The 19434-nt window shown below is 46.5% G+C and overlaps 2 protein-coding genes across 3 annotated transcripts in view; one reads left to right on the top strand and one right to left on the bottom strand.

The window, feature by feature from the left end:
- Window positions 1-15612, bottom strand: part of LOC140117390 (glutamate carboxypeptidase 2-like) — a 105389-nt gene extending 89777 nt beyond the window's left edge. The window contains exon 1 of the mRNA XM_072134094.1: window positions 15594-15612. The gene's annotated coding sequence lies outside the window, so the exon portion shown is untranslated. The remainder of the gene's footprint in view (window positions 1-15593) is intronic.
- Window positions 15613-18429: 2817 nt separating this feature from the next.
- The window catches only part of NOX4 (NADPH oxidase 4), a 151739-nt gene continuing 150734 nt past the window's right edge, over window positions 18430-19434 (top strand). For both annotated transcript variants that reach the window (XM_072134091.1, XM_072134090.1), the window contains exon 1: window positions 18430-18865. In XM_072134091.1, coding sequence (XP_071990192.1) covers window positions 18809-18865 — 57 coding nt within the window. In that variant the 5' untranslated portion in view covers window positions 18430-18808. The remainder of the gene's footprint in view (window positions 18866-19434) is intronic.

Raw genomic sequence — 19434 nt, 5'->3', positions numbered from 1 at the left:
GGAGTCATCTCTGGTTATGGCCTGAGTGCCCACAGAAAGGGCTCCGAGTGCCACCTCTGGCACCAGTGCCATAGGTTAGCCATCACTGCTCTATAGTATAATACAGGATGTAACTCAGGATCAGTACAGGATAAGTAATGTCATGTATGTACACAGTGACTGCACCAGCAGCAGAATAGTGAGTGCAGCTCTGGAGTATAATACAGCATGTAACTCAGGATCAGTACAGGATAAGTAATGTCATGTATGTACACACACAGTGACTGCACTAGCAGCAGAATAGTGAGTGCAGCTCTGGGGTATAATACAGGATATAACTCAGGATCAGTACAGGATAAGTAATGTCACGTATGTACACAGTGACTGCACCAGCAGCAGAATAGTGAGTGCAGCTCTGGTGTATAATACAGGATGTAACTCAGGATCAGTACAGGATAAGTAATGTCATGTATGTACACAGTGACTGCACCAGTAGAGTAGTGAGTGCAGCTCTGGAGTATAAAGCTATGGCTTTATACTGTGGATGATGGATGTGGATGATGATAATAAAATTTTAAGGGTTAAAGACACAACCTCAAATTAGTAATTTTGGTAGGTGATTCATCCAACACTGAAAACCCTATTTGACATTGCTGGCCACCCTATCCCTGAGCTACCTCTGCAGTCAGCAGTCGTTTAGCATCAGCCATATATAACATGTCACTTCTTGGAGAACACACATATCTGCAGTAACTGTGATATGATAAGACTCCGGCCGGTCATTCCGGTGGCTGCAAATGAAAATGCAGCAAATTCCAAGCGTTATAATGAAATAACTTCCCCCCTCCCCGGATTACTGAGGAATGTATCTATCTATCCGCAGCCTGGCTTGAAGTTCAATGCTGCGTATAACCAGCGGAGAACATGTCCCTTCATGCTTGATTAGACCACTAACATCTGATGAACGTTCTCCACACATCTTGATGGAACCGCACCTGCCTGGCTGGCACATGCCGCGGGACTGCAGATTGTATCCAATCCATTTACAGAGATGAGTCCTGGTGCACAGCACTTTCCCATTGTCAGCAAGGACTATTTCCATCCAACATATTTTCCAACAAAAATTGGTTGGTTACACTATGATAGATACATCTAGCGGAGAGCATTTATGTAAGAAAAACATATAGTTATCTATATTATACTACAGAGCTGCACTCACTATTCTGCTGCTGGTGCAGTCACTGTGTACATACATGACATTACTTATCCTGTACTGATCCTGAGTTACATCCTGTATTATACACCAGAGCTGTACTCACTATTCTGCTGCTGGTGCAGTCACTGTACACATACATGACATTACTTATCCTGTACTGATCCTGAGTTACATCCTGTATTATACCCCAGAGCTGCACTCACTATTTTGCTGCTGGTGCAGTCACTGTGTACATACATGACATTACTTATCCTGTACTGATCCTGAGTTACATCCTGTATTATACTCCACAGCTGCACTCACTATTCTGCTGCTGGTGCAGTCACTGTGTACATACATGACATTACTTATCCTGTACTGATCCTGAGTTACATCCTGTATTATACCCCAGAGCTGCACTCACTATTCTGCTGCTGGTGCAGTCACTGTGTACATACATGACATTACTTATCCTGTACTGATCCTGAGTTACATCCTGTATTATACTCCACAGCTGCACTCACTATTCTGCTGCTGGTGCAGTCACTGTGTACATACATGACATTACTTATCCTGTACTGATCCTGAGTTACATCCTGTATTATACACCAGAGCTGCACTCACTATTCTGCTGCTGGTGCAGTCACTGTGTACATACATGGCATTACTTATCCTGTACTGATCCTGAGTTACATCCTGCATTATACACCAGAGCTGCACTCACTATTCTGCTGGTGCAGTCACTGTGTACATACATGACATTACTTATCCTGTACTGATCCTGAGTTACATCCTGTATTATACACCAGAGCTGTACTCACTATTCTGCTGCTGGTGCAGTCACTGTGTACATACATGGTATTACTTATCCTGTACTGATCCTGAGTTACATCCTGCATGATACACCAGAGCTGCACTCACTATTCTGCTGGTGCAGTCACTGTGTACATACATGGCATTACTTATCCTGTACTGATCCTGAGTTACATCCTGTATTATACACCAGAGCTGTACTCACTATTCTGCTGCTGGTGCAGTCACTGTGTACATACATGACATTACTTATCCTGTACTGATCCTGAGTTACATCCTGTATTATACACCAGAGCTGTACTCACTATTCTGCTGCTGGTGCAGTCACTGTGTACATACATGACATTACTTATCCTGTACTGATCCTGAGTTACATCCTGTATTATACACCAGAGCTGTACTCACTATTCTGCTGCTGGTGCAGTCACTGTGTACATACATGACATTACTTATCCTGTACTGATCCTGAGTTACATCCTGTATTATACTCCAGAGCTGCACTCACTATTCTGCTGCTAGTGCAGTCACTGTGTACATACATGGCATTACTTATCCTGTACTGATCCTGAGTTCCATCCAATATTATACTCCAGAGCTGCACTCACTATTCTGCTGCTGGTGCAGTCACTGTGAACATACATGACATTACTTATCCTGTACTGAATATAGCTGGGAGTTGTAGTTCTGCATAGGTCTTGATCCGCTGATATAGCTTTAGTTCATACCTTGGTGTGAAATATGCTAATGAGAGTTGTTAACTGACATTCAAAGGAGACCTTAGACAAATCAGGTGAGAAAACCTCGAGAACAGCAGGAAAAATAAAAACCGCAGTGAGATGTTATGTCCTCTGTGAGCTGCAGACATAACTGTGCATGATCAATTGAACATGAGACTGGGAGCCGACCTCTAAACACAGACATCATTACCTGCAATCTCCATAGCCTCCCAATTACCTCTCCTGCCGCAGGCTGCACTGACAACATTAAGGCACAGATTCTAATTAGGAAGTGAACACAAAATGTGTGGAAACGAAGATATTTCCTCCTCAGATGAAAAAGCAAATAAAATACTGGGTGGAAAACACTGAAAGTACAACTCCCAAATTATACTGAAATTCTGCCGCATTCTTGTATTTTGAGGGTTTACTATAGTAATTATATTCTTGTACATAGGGGAAGTATTATAGTAGTTATATTCTTGTACATAGGGGAAGTATTATAGTAGTTATATTCTTGTATATAGGGGGCAGTATTATAGTAGTTATATTCTTGTACATAGGGGGCAGTATTATAGTAGTTATATTCCTGTACATAGGGGACAGTATTATAGTAGTTATATTCTTATATATAGGGGGCAGTATTATAGTAGTTATATTCTTGTACATATGGGGCAGTATTATAGTAGTTATATTCTTGTATATAGGGGGCAGTATTATAGTAGTTATATTCTTGTACATAGGGGGCAGTATTATAGTAGTTATATTCCTGTACATAGGGGACAGTATTATAGTAGTTATATTCTTATATATAGGGGGCAGTATTACAGTAGTTATATTCTTGTACATAGAGGCAGTATTATAGTAGTTATATTCTTGTATATAGGGAGCAGTATTATAGTAGTTATATTCTTGTATATAGGGGGCAGTATTATAGTAGTTATATTCTTGTACATAGGGGGCAGTATTATAGTAGTTATATTCCTGTACATAGGGGACAGTATTATAGTAGTTATATTCTTATATATAGGGGGCAGTATTACAGTAGTTATATTCTTGTACATAGAGGCAGTATTATAGTAGTTATATTCTTGTATATAGGGAGCAGTATTATAGTAGTTATATTCTTGTATATAGGGGGCAGTATTATAGTAGTTATATTCTTGTACATAGGGGGCAGTATTATAGTAGTTATATTCCTGTACATAGGGGACAGTATTATAGTAGTTATATTCTTATATATAGGGGGCAGTATTATAGTAGTTATATTCTTGTACATAGGGGGGCAGTATTATAGTAGTTATATTCTTGTGCATAGGGGGCAGGATTATAGTAGTTATATTCTTCTACACAGGGGGCAGTATTATAGTAGTTATATTCTTGTGCATAGGGGGCAGTATTATAGTAGTTATATTCTTGTATATAGGGGGCATTATTATAGTAGTTATATTCTTGTACATAGGGGATAGTATTATAGCAGTTATATTCTTGTACATAGGGGGCAGTATTATAGTAGTTATATTCTTGTACATAGGGGGCGGTATTATAGTAGTTATATTCTTGTACATAGGGGGCGGTATTATAGTAGTTATATTCTTGTACATAGGGGGCGGTATTATAGTAGTTATATTCTTGTACATAGGGGGCAGTATTATAGTAGTTATATTCTTGTACATAGGGGGCAGTATTATAGTAGTTATATTCTTGTACATAGGGGGCAGTATTATAGTTGTTATATTCTTGTACATAGGGGGCAGTATTATAGTAGTTATATACTTGTACATAGGAGACAGTATTATAGTAGTTATATTCTTGTACATAGGGGGCAGTATTATAGTAGTTATATTCTTGCACATAGGGGACAGTATTATAGTAGTTATATTCTTGTACATATGGGGCAGTATTATAGCAGTTATATTCCTGTACACAGGGGGCAGTATTATAGTAGTTATATTCCTGTACACAGGGGGCAGTATTATAGTAGTTATATTCTTGTACATAGGGGGGCAGTATTATAGTAGTTATATTCTTGTATATAGGGGGCATTATTATAGTAGTTATATTCTTGTACATAGGGGATAGTATTATAGCAGTTATATTCTTGTACATAGGGGGCAGTATTATAGCAGTTATATTCTTGTACATAGGGGGCAGTATTATAGCAGTTATATTCTTGTACATAGGGGGCAGTATTATAGTAGTTATATTCTTGTACATAGGGGGCAATTTTTATTAGTATAAACAAACAGAAAATATTACAATACATTCTCATCAGAATGAACAAACAGTTAATTAACAAATATCATACAGATCAGAAAATAATAAATTCATAATAATCTTAACTTAAAAAGTCCATCACTGGTAAAAAATGTGGAAATTAATATAATTACTTGAAGAATTACCCCAGACATATGTTCCTCCATAACTTAACATTATTACTAGTTTTTTTTAACCTCTATGGATCGGATCCACCTCAGTTCTGATAATATTTGGGTTACAGCGTTCATGGGCAAGAAGGACTCGCTGTGTGCAGACACTTCAGGCTTTCCTGCAGGGTGGCCGTTGTGCAGTCCCTCAGAGCTGGTTGTACTGTATAGAAGGTCCTACAGACACTCATATTGAGGTCCTTCCTGGTCTTACTCTCCAGATAGGTCTTACCTATTCTCCACTTTTTCAAACACCTGAGACCATACTCCAGATACTGGGGGAGGAAGCCAGGAGTCCATCGGCCCCTCTTGATACTGCCGCCTTGCACCCAAGACTCTGCAAAAGGCAATATCCAGTCCCTGACACTACTTACCCACAGGAGACCATTATTTGAGTCCAGGCAACCAAAATTTACTTTCAGAAACATGGAGTCAAAAAATACCTGTTAGGATCAGTGGATCCTCTGGACCACCGCGGGAGATGTAACTAGCCAACACCCGGAACCGGAGCCTAGCGGCACCTGGTATTCACCAGAGCCCGCCGCAAAGCGGGTTGGACTTGCTGCGGCAGGATACCACTAGGTCGTTCCCAGGTGTGACTAGCCCACGGTGGCAGCCGAGGTCGAGGTACCTTAGCAGAAGACAGTCTCGTAGTCAGGTCCAGGCACAGGGTCAGGGCAGGCGGCAGAGATGCAACGTCAGGTCCAAGTCCGGGGTCAGCAACAGGAGGTCCAGGCAGGTGGGAACGGAAACACAGCAACATGGAGGAACTCGGGTAACACAGGACACAGGAGCGGGAACACACAGGAATACACGGGAACGCAGGAATACACAGGAACGCAGGAATACACAGGAACGCAGGAATAATCGCTAAGAAGCTTTCTCTAAGGCTATGAGGCACAAAGATCCGGCAGGGGGCACAGGAAGAGGCAGGATTCTTAAAGGTGAGGTTCAGCCAGTGCACCAATCAGCGGTGCGCTGGCCCTTTAAATTTTCGGCAGGAGCCACGCGCGCGCCCTAGGAGGCGGGGACGCGCGCGCACGGCAGTCCGGGGAAGAGCAGGAGCCGGGAGAGGTGAGTTCAATGACCGGCCTGCAGCGGGGGCAAACGGGGGTGCACGGATGCGCCCGCGATCCGAGACAGGGATCGCGGGAGCACCCGTGACAGTACCCCCCCCCTTCGGCCTCCCTCTCTTCTTGGGCCTGAGAAAACGTTGGAGCAGGCTCTTGTCCAAGATGTTATCCTCTGGCTCCCAAGATCTCTCCTCAGGACCAAATCCCTTCCAGTCTACCAGAAACAACCGCCTACCTCTCACTGTCTTCGTATCCAGGATCTCCTTCACCTCGAAGACATCAGTAGAGTCCGCTTGTGGAGCCGGAGGGAGAGGAACTTGTTGGGTGAAGCGGTTTAAGACGACTGGCTTGAGGAGGGAAACGTGGAAGGAGTTGGGTATGCGCATGCTAGGAGGCAGCCGCAATTTGTAGGCTACCGGGTTGATGCGACTGAGGATTTCAAATGGACCCAAGAACCGGGGTCCCAATTTGTAACCAGGGATCTTCAGTCGGACGTACCTTGAGGATAACCAGACCCTGTCACCAGGAGCTAAGACAGGAAAAGGCCGACGTTTCTTGTCCGCTTGACGCTTGGTCTTGGCAGAGGTTTGGAGCAATGAGGTACGGACTTGTTCCCAGATGGCTTTTAGATCCTGTACCAAGTCCTCCACAGCAGGAACATCTGCAGACACAGGTAACGGAAGAGGAGGCCGTGGGTGCAGTCCGTAATTAATAAAGAAGGGAGCAGAACCAGCAGAAGTGGAGTCCAGGGCATTGTAGGAAAACTCCGCCCATGGTAAAAGAGAAGCCCAGTCATCCTGACGAGCGGACACAAAGTGGCGGAGATAGCATCCCAAAGTCTGATTCACCCTCTCTACTTGGCCGTTGGACTGAGGATGATAGGCAGAGGAAAAGTCCAATTTCACTTGCAGCTGATTGCACAGAGATCTCCAGAACTTGGACACGAACTGAACACCTCGATCAGAAACGATGTGCCGGGGAAGGCCATGAAGCCGGAAGATGTGCTGGAAGAAGAGACTGGCAAGACGTGGGGCTGAAGGCAAACCTGGTAGAGGGACAAAATGGGACATCTTAGAGGAGCGGTCTGTTACCACCCAGATAACGGTATTGCCAGATGATGGCGGCAGATCAGTAATGAAGTCCATAGCCACGTGAGACCACGGGCAGGTAGGCACGGGTAACGGCAACAGAAGACCAGCTGGTTTTTGTCGTGAGGGCTTATTGCGAGCACAAGAGGCACAAGACCGCACAAAATCCCGAACGTCCTTGACCAAATCAGGCCACCAATAGAAACGGGAAATCAGGGCCACAGAGCGCTGCACCCCAGGGTGCCCAGCCACTCGAGAAGAATGTCCCCAGGTCAGGATCCTCTTTCGAAGTCCAGGTCGTACATAAGTCTTGCCGGGAGGTAATTGCCGAAGGTCCACCGGCGCTGCCAGCACAAGCCGCTCTGGAGGAATGATGTGTCTCGGAGCATAGTCCTCCCCCATAACATCGGAAGCACGTGACAGGGCGTCAGCCCTGATGTTTTTCTCAGCTGGGCGAAAATGGATCTGGAAGTCAAAACTGGAAAAGAATAAGGACCACCGAGCTTGACGTGGGTTCAACCGTTGAGCTGTCTGCAGGTACTGGAGGTTTTTGTGGTCCGTGAAGATGCTGACTGGAAATCGGGCTCCCTCCAGCAAATGACGCCACTCTTCCAAAGCCAGCTTGATGGCTAGAAGCTCCCGATCTCCAATGGAATAATTTCTCTCCGCGGAGGAGAAGGTTTTGGAGAAGAAACCACAAGTGAGTGTTCGTCCCCTGGGACCCTTCTGGGTAAGGACTGCCCCAGCACCCACGGAGGAGGCATCAACCTCCACCAGGAACGGCTTTTCAGTATCCGGTCGGGTAAGGACTGAAGCGGAGGAAAAAGCAGTTTTTAATTTCGTGAAGGCTTCTTCTGCTGCTGGTGGCCAGACACGGGGATTAGCACCCTTTTTCGTAAGCGCCACCATCGGCGCGACCAAAGATGAGAAGTGTGGGATAAATTGCCTATAATAGTTAGCAAAGCCCAGAAATCTTTGTATAGCTCGCAGTCCCACTGGGCGTGGCCACTGAAGAACCGCAGATAACTTGGCAGGATCCATCTGCAAACCCCTATCAGAAATTATGTAGCCGAGGAATGGAAGGCTCCTCTGATGAAAGTGGCACTTCTCCAACTTGGCATAGAGGTGGTTTGTCCTGAGGCGGCTGAGAACCTCCCGTACATGGGACTGGTGGGACTCCAGATTGGCAGAATACACAAGGATGTCGTCCAGGTACACCACGACACAACTGTACAATAAGTCCCGGAAAATATCATTTACAAACTCCTGGAAAACGGCTGGCGCATTACAAAGTCCGAAGGGCATAACTAAATATTCAAAATGCCCATCACGGGTGTTAAAGGCGGTCTTCCACTCGTCACCCTTCCTGATGCGGATGAGGTTGTAGGCCCCACGAAGATCCAATTTGGAAAAAATTCTTGCACCCCGCAGACGATCAAATAGCTCCGTGATAAGCGGCAGAGGATAGCGGTTCTTAACGGTGACCTTGTTAAGACCGCGATAGTCTATACAGGGGCGGAGAGAGCCATCCTTTTTTGTGACAAAAAAGAAACCAGCGCCAGCTGGCGAGGAGGATTTGCGGATGAAACCTCTTTGCAGATTCTCCTTAACATATTCCGACATAGCGGCTGTCTCAGGAACCGAGAGCGGATACACCCGACCCCGTGGTGGAGAAGATCCAGGCAGCAGATCAATGGGGCAATCATAGGGACGATGTGGAGGAAGGATCTCGGCTTGCTTTTTAGAAAACACGTCTGCAAAGTCCCGGTACGGAGCTGGAAGTCCCTCCAGAGGCTTGGGAGACAAAGTAGCAGTCCTGACAGGAAGCGGATGTGGAACCGTCATGCAGCGTGAGGGGCAATCCGGACCCCAACGGAGAATTTCCCCAGAAGACCAGTCCAGAACAGGGGCATGATGCTGCAACCAGGGGAGACCCAGCAGGAGAGTGGAAGTGCACTGTGGCAGCACAAAAAAGGAGAGTCTCTCTTTATGCAATGCACCAACTTGAAGGAGCAGGGGTTCAGTGCGAAACCAGATAGGCACGGAGAGAATCTGGCCACTGACGGAGGCAATGGACAAGGGCTTCTCAAGACGAACCACCGGGAAGTGATGCAGGGTGACCAGTGCAGCATCTACAAAGTTCGCTGTGGAGCCCGAATCCAGGAAAGCAGAAACCTGGACCGGAGTACCAGTGCCAATGCTGAGGAGTACAGGGAGAATCAAGCGTGGAGAAGCTTTATTCACACCTAGGGACGCTTCTCCTGAGAAGCCTAGGTGCTGGCGTTTCCCGGGCGTTGGGGACGTACAGGGCAAGTCCCGACGAAGTGTTGTGGGCTGGCACAATACATGCACAAGTTCTCCTGACGTCGTCTGGAACGCTCTTGTAGAGTGAGCCGGGTTCGGTCAACCTGCATGGGTTCCTCAACAGAAGATTCAGGCGGGACCTGGAGCGGCCTTTGGAAGACTGGCGCCAGGCGAGGAATGCGTCTAACACGGCCTTGGGGATACTCGGATCGTAGTTCCTCGGCTCGCTCCTTAAACCGGACATCAATTCGAGTGGCCAAGGTGATGAGGTCACTCAAAGTAGATGGAAGATCCCGAGCTGCCAATGCATCCTTGACCTGCGCAGAGAGCCCTTTCTTAAATGTAGCGATGAGGGCTGCATCGTTCCAAGCCAGTTCTGAAGCCAGGGTGCGGAATTGAACTGCGTACTCTCCCACCGATGAGTTGCCCTGACGCAAGTTCAACAATGCAGACTCCGCAGAGGAGGCTCGTGCTGGTTCCTCGAAGACTGACCGGAACTCTGACAGAAACGCAGTGAGGCTAGACACAACCGGGTCATCTCTGTCCCAAAGCGGAGTAGCCCAGGCCAGGGCTTTCCCGGAAAGAAGGCTGAGGACAAATGCCACCTTGGACCGCTCTGTGGCAAATTGCGACGGCATGAGTTCTATGTGCAAGGAGCACTGGGTGATGAAGCCCCTGCACATCTTTGGATCTCCATCATACTTGCCGGGCAAAGAGAGGCGTAGCCTGGGTTCAGCAGCAGGATGATAAGCCGGGGTGGCAGGGGTCGCAGCGGCCGCTTCTGGAGACTGTTGCTGATGTTGGGTAGCAAGTAGTTGTTGTAGCATGGCGGTGACTTGCTCTAGCTGATTCCGCTGTGCTGCAATCTGCCGGGACTGGTGGATCACGATGGTGGCGAGATCAGGCTGACTGGGAGAAGGAGCCTCGGCGGGATCCATGGCCGGATCTTACTGTTAGGATCAGTGGATCCTCTGGACCACCGCGGGAGATGTAACTAGCCAACACCCGGAACCGGAGCCTAGCGGCACCTGGTATTCACCAGAGCCCGCCGCAAAGCGGGTTGGACTTGCTGCGGCAGGATACCACTAGGTCGTTCCCAGGTGTGACTAGCCCACGGTGGCAGCCGAGGTCGAGGTACCTTAGCAGAAGACAGTCTCGTAGTCAGGTCCAGGCACAGGGTCAGGGCAGGCGGCAGAGATGCAACGTCAGGTCCAAGTCCGGGGTCAGCAACAGGAGGTCCAGGCAGGTGGGAACGGAAACACAGCAACACGGAGGAACTCGGGTAACACAGGACACAGGAGCGGGAACACACAGGAATACACGGGAACGCAGGAATACACAGGAACGCAGGAATACACAGGAACGCAGGAATAATCGCTAAGAAGCTTTCTCTAAGGCTATGAGGCACAAAGATCCGGCAGGGGGCACAGGAAGAGGCAGGATTCTTAAAGGTGAGGTTCAGCCAGTGCACCAATCAGCGGTGCGCTGGCCCTTTAAATTTTCGGCAGGAGCCGCGCGCAGTCCGGGGAAGAGCAGGAGCCGGGAGAGGTGAGTTCAATGACCGGCCTGCAGCGGGGGCAAACGGGGGTGCACGGATGCGCCCGCGATCCGAGACAGGGATCGCGGGAGCACCCGTGACAATACCCTAGGATTTAACATATCCAGTCCACCCTCTCTCCTCTGCAGGTAGGTGATCCCTCTTTTTACTGGGTTCAACCTATTCCCCCATAAAAGCTGGAAGAACAGGCTAAAGAGCCTAGCGGAGAAAGATTCTGGCAAAGGAAAGATGACAGCGACGTAGAGGAAGACAGGGACCAGGTAAGTCTTCATCAGAGTAACCCTTTCTCTATAGGTCAGCCTCCAGTTCTTCCATCGCTGAACCTTTGCATTTCCGGTTTCCAATTTCTCTTCCCAATTTAGTATGGAATTATCTTCCCTCCCAAATTTCACCCCAAGGATCTTAATATGGGTGGAGGCCTTGGCAAACTGTGGCAGATCAAAGCCAGGAGCAGTATCCAATGTCCAGAAAGCCTGACTCTTCTCAAGGTTGACCAGAGACCCGGAGGCCTCTGAGTAACTTCTGATGGCTGCAGATAACATCTCCACTTCACGAGGCTCAGATATCACCACAGTCACATCATCCGCGTAGGCGACTACCTTCAAAGGCAAGCAATGGGGGACCGGCACCCCCTGAAAATCACACCGCTGCAGTGATCGCAGAAACAAGTCTATGGCAAACACATACAGCAGTGGACTCAGGGGGCAGCCCTGTCGCACCCCTGCCTCTACTTCAAAAGTGTCCCCTGCCAACCATTGATCAGAGGAAAGCTCTTCGCCTCTCTGTACAAAGTTCTAAGCCAATCTATAAATTGTCCCGGAATACCGTACTTTGACAAAGTGGCCCATAGATAATCGTGATCAACCCTGTCAAAGGCTTTAGCCTGGTCCAGACCTACAACATATCTCCCACACCTCAGAGCTTTACATCTCTCAAACATCTCTCTTATGGAGATGACTGCTCCAGAGATGTTCCGCCCTCTTACTGTGCCGTACTGAGAGCCTGCCAACAGTGCCGGGGACAAACAGACTAATCTAGAGAATAGAATTTTTGCCAGAATTTTCCTGTCGACATTCAAGAGGGCGATCGGCCTCCAGTTCTTGATGTCACTAGGCTCCTTAACTTTGGACAGCAGAATAAGGGAGGACACTCTCATGGATGGAGGCATCAGGTGATTTTCTAGACAGTTAGTAAACACATCCACAAGGATCGGGGCTAAGAGGTCTCTGAACTTCTTATAGAATTCACATGTTATACCATCAGGACCTGGTGCCTTCTTCAGATGTAACTTATTGATGGCCTCTTTAACCTCCTCCTCTGTTATTCCTGCTGTCAAAGGAGAAAAGTCCAAATCTTTAGTGTCAGGGCCTGGAGTTGCCTCCAAGAATTGAGCCATTTTCTCTTTATCCAAAACCTTTTTCTGAAATAACTCAGGATAGTAGGATCTCACCGCCCCCAGGATACCCTCCCGAGATTCCTGTAAAACTCTCTGGGAGTCAGTGAGGCCTGTGATCGATTTTCTTGGCCACGCGTTCCCGGCAATTTTCATACGGATCAGGAACGCCCAGTTTTCCGTAGTCCCGCTCGATAACCAGGGACGTGTAGCGGCTGTACTGATACTGTTTTATTTCAGACTTCAGTCGGTCAATTTTTTGTTTGTCCCCCCCTCCCGCCGAATACAGTGACTCCAATTCTTTCCGCAGCTTGAGATACTGGCTGTACTTACTCTTACCCTTCTTAACTGACAGTCTCTTTAAGAGGGACCTGATCTCCTCCTTGACGTTCTCCCACCAGTCAGATATGTTGTCATAGAAGTCTACTCTCTGGAGCTGGTCCTGAAAAAGGGAGTGGATACAATTCTGGACATAGGCATCATCCAGGATGCTAGAATTGAGCCTCCATAACCCCCGACCAATATCTGAGCGGTTAGTGGCTCCTAGGTGAAACAATAAGACAAGATGGTCAGAATATGGGACAACCTTCTCGCTTATACCACTAACATTCTCTGAGGGACTCACAAATGCCATATCGATCCTGCTGTGCCTGTCAGCACACGTATAGGTGTACCGAGGTTTCCTCCCGTCCAAGGTAAATACATCGCGTAGGTTTGCCTGTGATATTATGCTCTGTAGGACCCTGGAGTCCCTGACCACTGCTCTGCCTGAGGACCTGTCACCTGAAGTCATGACAACATTAAAGTCACCTGCCATTACTACAGGGATAGAGGTAAATAAATGCTGCTTCACCTCATTGAACAGCTGCATTCTCTCTGTCACTGTCTGTGGGCCATAGATGTTGATCAGCCGGAGCCGCCTACCATGGATGGTCACTTCTAGCACCAGGCACCTCCCCATAGTGACCTCCGTCAGCCTGTGCACCGTCACGTCTGTGGTGTTAAATAATATGGCGACCCCGGCGTACGGCTCCACAGCCAGTGACCAGTAAGAAGGACCAGACCGCCACTCACGCTCAGCCTCACGGAGATGCCCTAAGGTGGTCAGACGGGTCTCCTGCAGGAAGATGACATCAGCGTCCAGATATCTCAGGTGGTCATATACGGTGTGTCTAGTCCTTCTTACTTTAATGCTGTTGACGTTGCTGGAAGCAACTTTTAGAGAGAACCCAGCCATAACAATGAAAAAAAGCAGAGCGGTGACCCCCATCATCATGAGTCAGAGTCAAAGTCCCCCTGTCTTCCACCTGTCTCCATGTCTGAATCCTCAGCGGTCTCTACAGGAGGGGGCTTCTTCTTAGTTTGGGGGTCTCCTGTGTCCACCTCACACTCATTATCAATTCTTTCTAGCTCTTTTTCAAAGTCCCCATCAGACTCTGACAGAGCATCAAACCTGTTGGAAAGGACCATGACCCCGGCATCACCACTGGACTTTCTCCTGGTCTTAGGCTCCGCACCATACTCCTCAGGCTTTCGGGAGGATTTGTCTTTTTTCTTCCTTTTATTCTTTTTCACCTCCTCATATTCAGTAGATGTTACAGAGGTGGCTGCCTGAGGCTGGTCGTGGGTTACAACCTCCACACTCCCCTGAACACTCTGACTGCTGGGGTTCTGCATCACCTGACTCCTGTACCTCCCGCCTGGTCAGAATTTGCCCCGACACCAGGGCTTCCCCCTCTATGGTGTTTGCCTCCTGCACCATCTCATCATCAGAGAAGTCCCTGGCGATGTTATGCCATGCCTCTGGGCAATCCTTGTGCGGGTGGCCCATCTCTCCGCAGAGGTTGCATCTGACCGTCTCACAGGTGGCACTGAGATGGCCGACCTCCCCACACAGGTTGCATTTAACTACTGTACATACTTTGGCCACGTGACCGATCCTACCACACCTGAAGCACTTTCGTGGTTGTCCGGGATAGAAGCAGACGCCCTTTTCTCTACCTATATAGAAGGAGTTGGGGAGGTGCAGGGTGATGTTGTTAAACTGCCTCAACTTCACCAGAACCTTCCACCCTCCAGTCCAGACACCAGATCACAATGGCGCCTGAGCCACACTAGGATGTCCTGAGCGGGAACAGACTCATTCCAGAATATTATGTTGACGACCACGGTACCTGGCCTGGATATGGGGACAAACACAAACTTGCTCCAACCATCAGTGTTCCTCCTTTTGAACGCCTGCCCTATGTAGTGGGCACCGGAGGTGAAGGAGGGAGCGCCGCGGCTCCAGGCGTTTTTAGGATGTTCCGGATGGGGCTCACTATGGGTATTGGGGGGAGGGTCTGATCTAGAGGGACCTGACTCTACTAGGGGGCTCGATGTTAAAGGGGGGAAGTCACGCACATTATCTTGTACAACCACCTGCCCCCCATCCACCTCTATGTTATCCTCCGGTGGCTGCACCTCCCAGATAGACTGAGGGTCCCCTCCATCCCCCGACCCCTCAGGTACAGCAGAATGTCCTACAGTGTCCCCAGTCTCAAGCACGTTAGAGTTCTCCTGGGTCACCGCATCACCCTGACTCATAGATGAAAGTTCACCATCCTGCTGCTGCACAGACACTGCTGGGACTTGTGGTACTACAGGTCCATGCACCTGCTCTGGGACTGCTGCAGAGGTCTGCGGCTGATCTGGTGTCTGTCCCTTCTGGAATGAGAAGCTCGCAGGCTTGATAATCTGTGTCACATGTTGGGGTACATCTGGGGGGACAGGTCCTGCTTGTGCTGTAGGGGCCCGGGGCCCAGAGTCACAGCTCTGCCTCTGCTGGGAGAAGCGCTCCTGGTTCCTGTATGACTCGGCCAGGGGTCCCATCCTCTCCAGGACACAGTCCATATCCCTGACCACCTGTGCCAGCTCTATGCTTAGTCCCTGCAGCTTGGTGTTATACAGGGTGCTGCTTTCAGGGTGTGCAGTTCTAAGTGAATACATACAGTCAATCTGCATCTGCAGCATTTTCTTATGATTAGTCAGCTCCCCCATCCTCCTTACCAGGGTCGGTATCTCCTCCGCCAACTGCAGCTCTGGTGCCCGTGCCGTCTCCTTCCCCTGCTGTGCTGGTCGGGGTGCAGCTCCAGATGGTTTTGGTGCACCCGTCTCCTTCCCAGGCTTGTGGCTTGCACTGGCAGGGGCCTGTTCACACCTAGCAGGGCTTGTAGTAACAGTCTGCGGCTTTACTGCTGACCTGGTGCGGCCTGTGCAGGCCATGCTGGACACCACATCCCTCTGCTGCAGGTTTTCTCGCAGGGTTTGTCTCTCCAGAGATGTTCTCCTCTGTCTGGGTGCAGGAGTGGGGGGCTGTGCACCTGCTGCTGGTCTCACACTCTGCTGCATCACCTGTGCTCCTCCACGCTGGCTGGTCATAGAACTTGACACTTTCATTGCTGCTTCAGTTACTTCCACTTGTTCATTCTTTCTCATCACAACCGCATTGTCTGCAATCTGTCCACAATCTTTACTGGTTACTTTGGGATTTGCATCCCTAGAAGGTTTTTGGGAGTTCACTCCCGGTGTAGGCCTGGAAGCCTGGGCCTTGCCTGGGGAATCTCCCCACCCAGGGTGGCCCCGCCCTGGGCTAGCTCCAGACATGCAGAGACTCAGGAGCTCAGCTCATACACGTCCTCACAGCAAGGGGGCAGTATTATAGTAGTTATATTCTTGTACATAGGGGGCAGTATTATAGTAGTTATATTCTTGTACATAGGGGGCAGTATTATAGTAGTTATATTCCTGTACATAGGAGGCAGTGTTATGGTAGTTATATTCTTGTACATAGGGGGCAGTATTATAGTCGTTATATTCCTTTACACAGGCTGCAGTATTATAGTAGTTATATTCTTGTACATAGGGGGCAGTATTATAGTAGTTATATTCTTGTACATAGGGGACAGTATTATAGTAGTTATATTCTTGTACATAGGGGGCAGTATTATAGTAGTTATATTCTTGTACATAGGGGGCAGTATTATAGTAGTTATATTCTTGTACATAGGGGCAGTATTATAGTAGTTATATTCTTGTACATAGGGGGCAGTATTATAGTAGTTATATTCTTGTACATAGGGGATAGTATTATAGCAGTTATATTCTTGTACATAGGGGGGCAGTATTATAGTAGTTCTATTCTTGTGCATAGGGGGCAGTATTATAGTAGTTATATTCTTGTATATAGGGGACATTATTATAGTAGTTATATTCTTGTACATAGGGGGCAGTATTATAGTAGTTATATTCTTGTACATAGGGGGCAGTATTATAGTAGTTATTTTCTTGTACATAGGGGGCAGTATTATAGTAGTTATATTCTTGTACATAGGGGGCAGTATTACAGTAGTTATATTTTTGTACATAGGGGGCAGTATTATAGTAGTTATATTCCTGTTCACAGGGGGCAGTATTATAGTAGTTATATTCTTGTACATAGGGGATAGTATTATAGCAGTTATATTCTTGTACATAGGGGGCAGTATTATAGTAGTTATAGTCTTGTACATAGGGGGCAGTATTATAGTAGTTATATTCTTGTACATAGGAGGCTGTATTATAGTAGTAATATTCTTGTACATAAGGGGCAGTATTATAGTAGTTATATTCTTGTACATAGGGGGCAGTATTATAGTAGTTATATTCTTGTACATAGGAGCAGTATTATAGTAGTTATACTCTTGTTCATAGGGGGCAGTATTATAATAGTTATATTCTTGTACATAGGGGGCAGTATTATAGCAGTTATATTCTTTTACATAGGGGGCAGTATTATAGCAGTTATATTCTTGTACATAGGGAGCAGTATTATAGTAGTTATATTCCTGTTCACAGGGGACAGTATTATAGTTATATTCTTGTACATAGGGGATAGTATTATAGCAGTTATATTCTTGTACATAGGGGGCAGTATTATAGTAGTTATAGTCTTGTACATAGGGGGCAGTATTATAGTAGTTATATTCTTGTACATAGGAGGCTGTATTATAGTAGTAATATTCTTGTACATAAGGGGCAGTATTATAGTAATTATATTCCTGTACATACGGGGCAGTATTATAGTAGTTATATTCTTGTACATAGGGGGCAGTATTATAGTAGTTATATTCCTGTACATAGGGGGCAGTATTATAGTAGTTATATTCCTGTACATAGGGGGCAGGATTATAGTAGTTATATTCTTGTACATAGGGGGCAGTATTATAGTAGTTATATTCTTGTACATAGGGGGCAGTATTATAGTAGTTATATTCTTGTACATAGGAGCAGTATTATAGTAGTTACACTCTTGTACATAGGGGGCAGTATTATAATAGTTATATTCTTGTACATAGGGGGCAGTATTATAATAGTTATATTCTTGTACATAGGGGCCAGTATTATAGTAGTTATATTCTTGTACATAGGGGGCAGTATTATAGTAGTTATATTCTTGTACATAGGGGGCAGTATTATAGTAGTTATATTCTTGTACATAGGGGCAGTATTATAGTAGTTATATTCCTGAGCATTTGGATCAGTATAACACGGAAGATGTTTTACATAAGAAGCAGCAATTTGTAATGTTTTTGGAGTATACCATTGTATTGATTTGTTTTCATATTATCATTTGTACCCAATTTCCTCTTTATTATTTAATACAATTTATTTACCACAATTGCATGATTTTATTGCTACATAATCTCACATTGTATTTTATTTTGACTTACTCTTGCATTGACAGAGCTCTTATTTTCAGCTGAGAATTAAAAAGCAAACATCTGTTTAAAAAAAAAATGAGCCCTCGGGGCCCCTGTAGCTAGCAGCCCCCCTTTCCCCTAATCCCCTCCTCTTTGTTAAACTATATCTGAATGGAAAAAGTTAGCCTGGAATCCAGAGATATGGGATGATTGGATGAGTGCTGCCTTCCTGCTTCTTCTATGGGCGATATTCTAGAACGCTGACACTGGATACATTGTATCTTGGCACTTTATAAACTTTTTCTTGCACTTTGAATAAGTTTGAAGAAACTTTTTGCCGGGAGGTTTTGCAGCTTGAGCTGTGAGCAGTGACTGCCCTTTTGTAGACAATGCAGCCTGTCCCACATCATTAACCACAAGGAGAGACTTGTACATGGCTGGGAAGATATAAGACATGAAGATCACAGGGGAGAGGACAGGAAGCCGCCTCCTGCAGCTGGGGGGAGAGCTGTGACCATTGTGGACACATTACACTACAGCAGGATGGCTTTCCCTTGTAACAGCTGGCTCTACAATGAAGGCTTCAAGCACCTTTTCCTGGTAGGATGGATGCTCTATTCTTTCCCGAAATTTCTGATTTTTTTTCTTTCAAATTTTTTAATTCATTTTATTTACAAAAAAAATTTTTTTCAAGAACTTTGCAAAGTGTGTCATACCATGGTTTTAATATGTACAGTATAGTCTGTGTAATTACTCTAGTATATACTAACCAATCACCATCATCTCACTTGGGTGTCATGCTGAGAGTTGTAGTTTCCCCTGCTACTATACTAACCCAACTAAAGTAAATTTTGTACATGGCTCGTGTATACTAATATCTACTATTGGTTATTCTGCGTATGAATCGATGAGAATCGCTGCAAATGTTAAAATGAATGAATTGTTCTCAGCCCCCCTCCCATTTTATCTGACGTGACACATGATATAAAGTGAAACAAGGGATTTATCTACAATATATGGCTTTTCACTGCATATTTGAGACCTAAATACACTGGTCAATCTTCCAAGGTGGGGATATATACTAATGTCTACATCATACCAGGCTTGTGGATGTAAAGTATGTGTGAATATTGAGGTCTTTGAGGATTTCAATAGATTTCAGGACTTAA

Source organism: Engystomops pustulosus, chromosome 2, assembly GCF_040894005.1.
Source record: "Engystomops pustulosus chromosome 2, aEngPut4.maternal, whole genome shotgun sequence".
In the NCBI taxonomy this organism is placed as follows: Eukaryota; Metazoa; Chordata; class Amphibia; order Anura; family Leptodactylidae; genus Engystomops; species Engystomops pustulosus.
The sequence above is the reverse complement of the archived record's forward strand: the minus strand, read 5'-3'. Positions and strand labels throughout refer to the sequence as shown.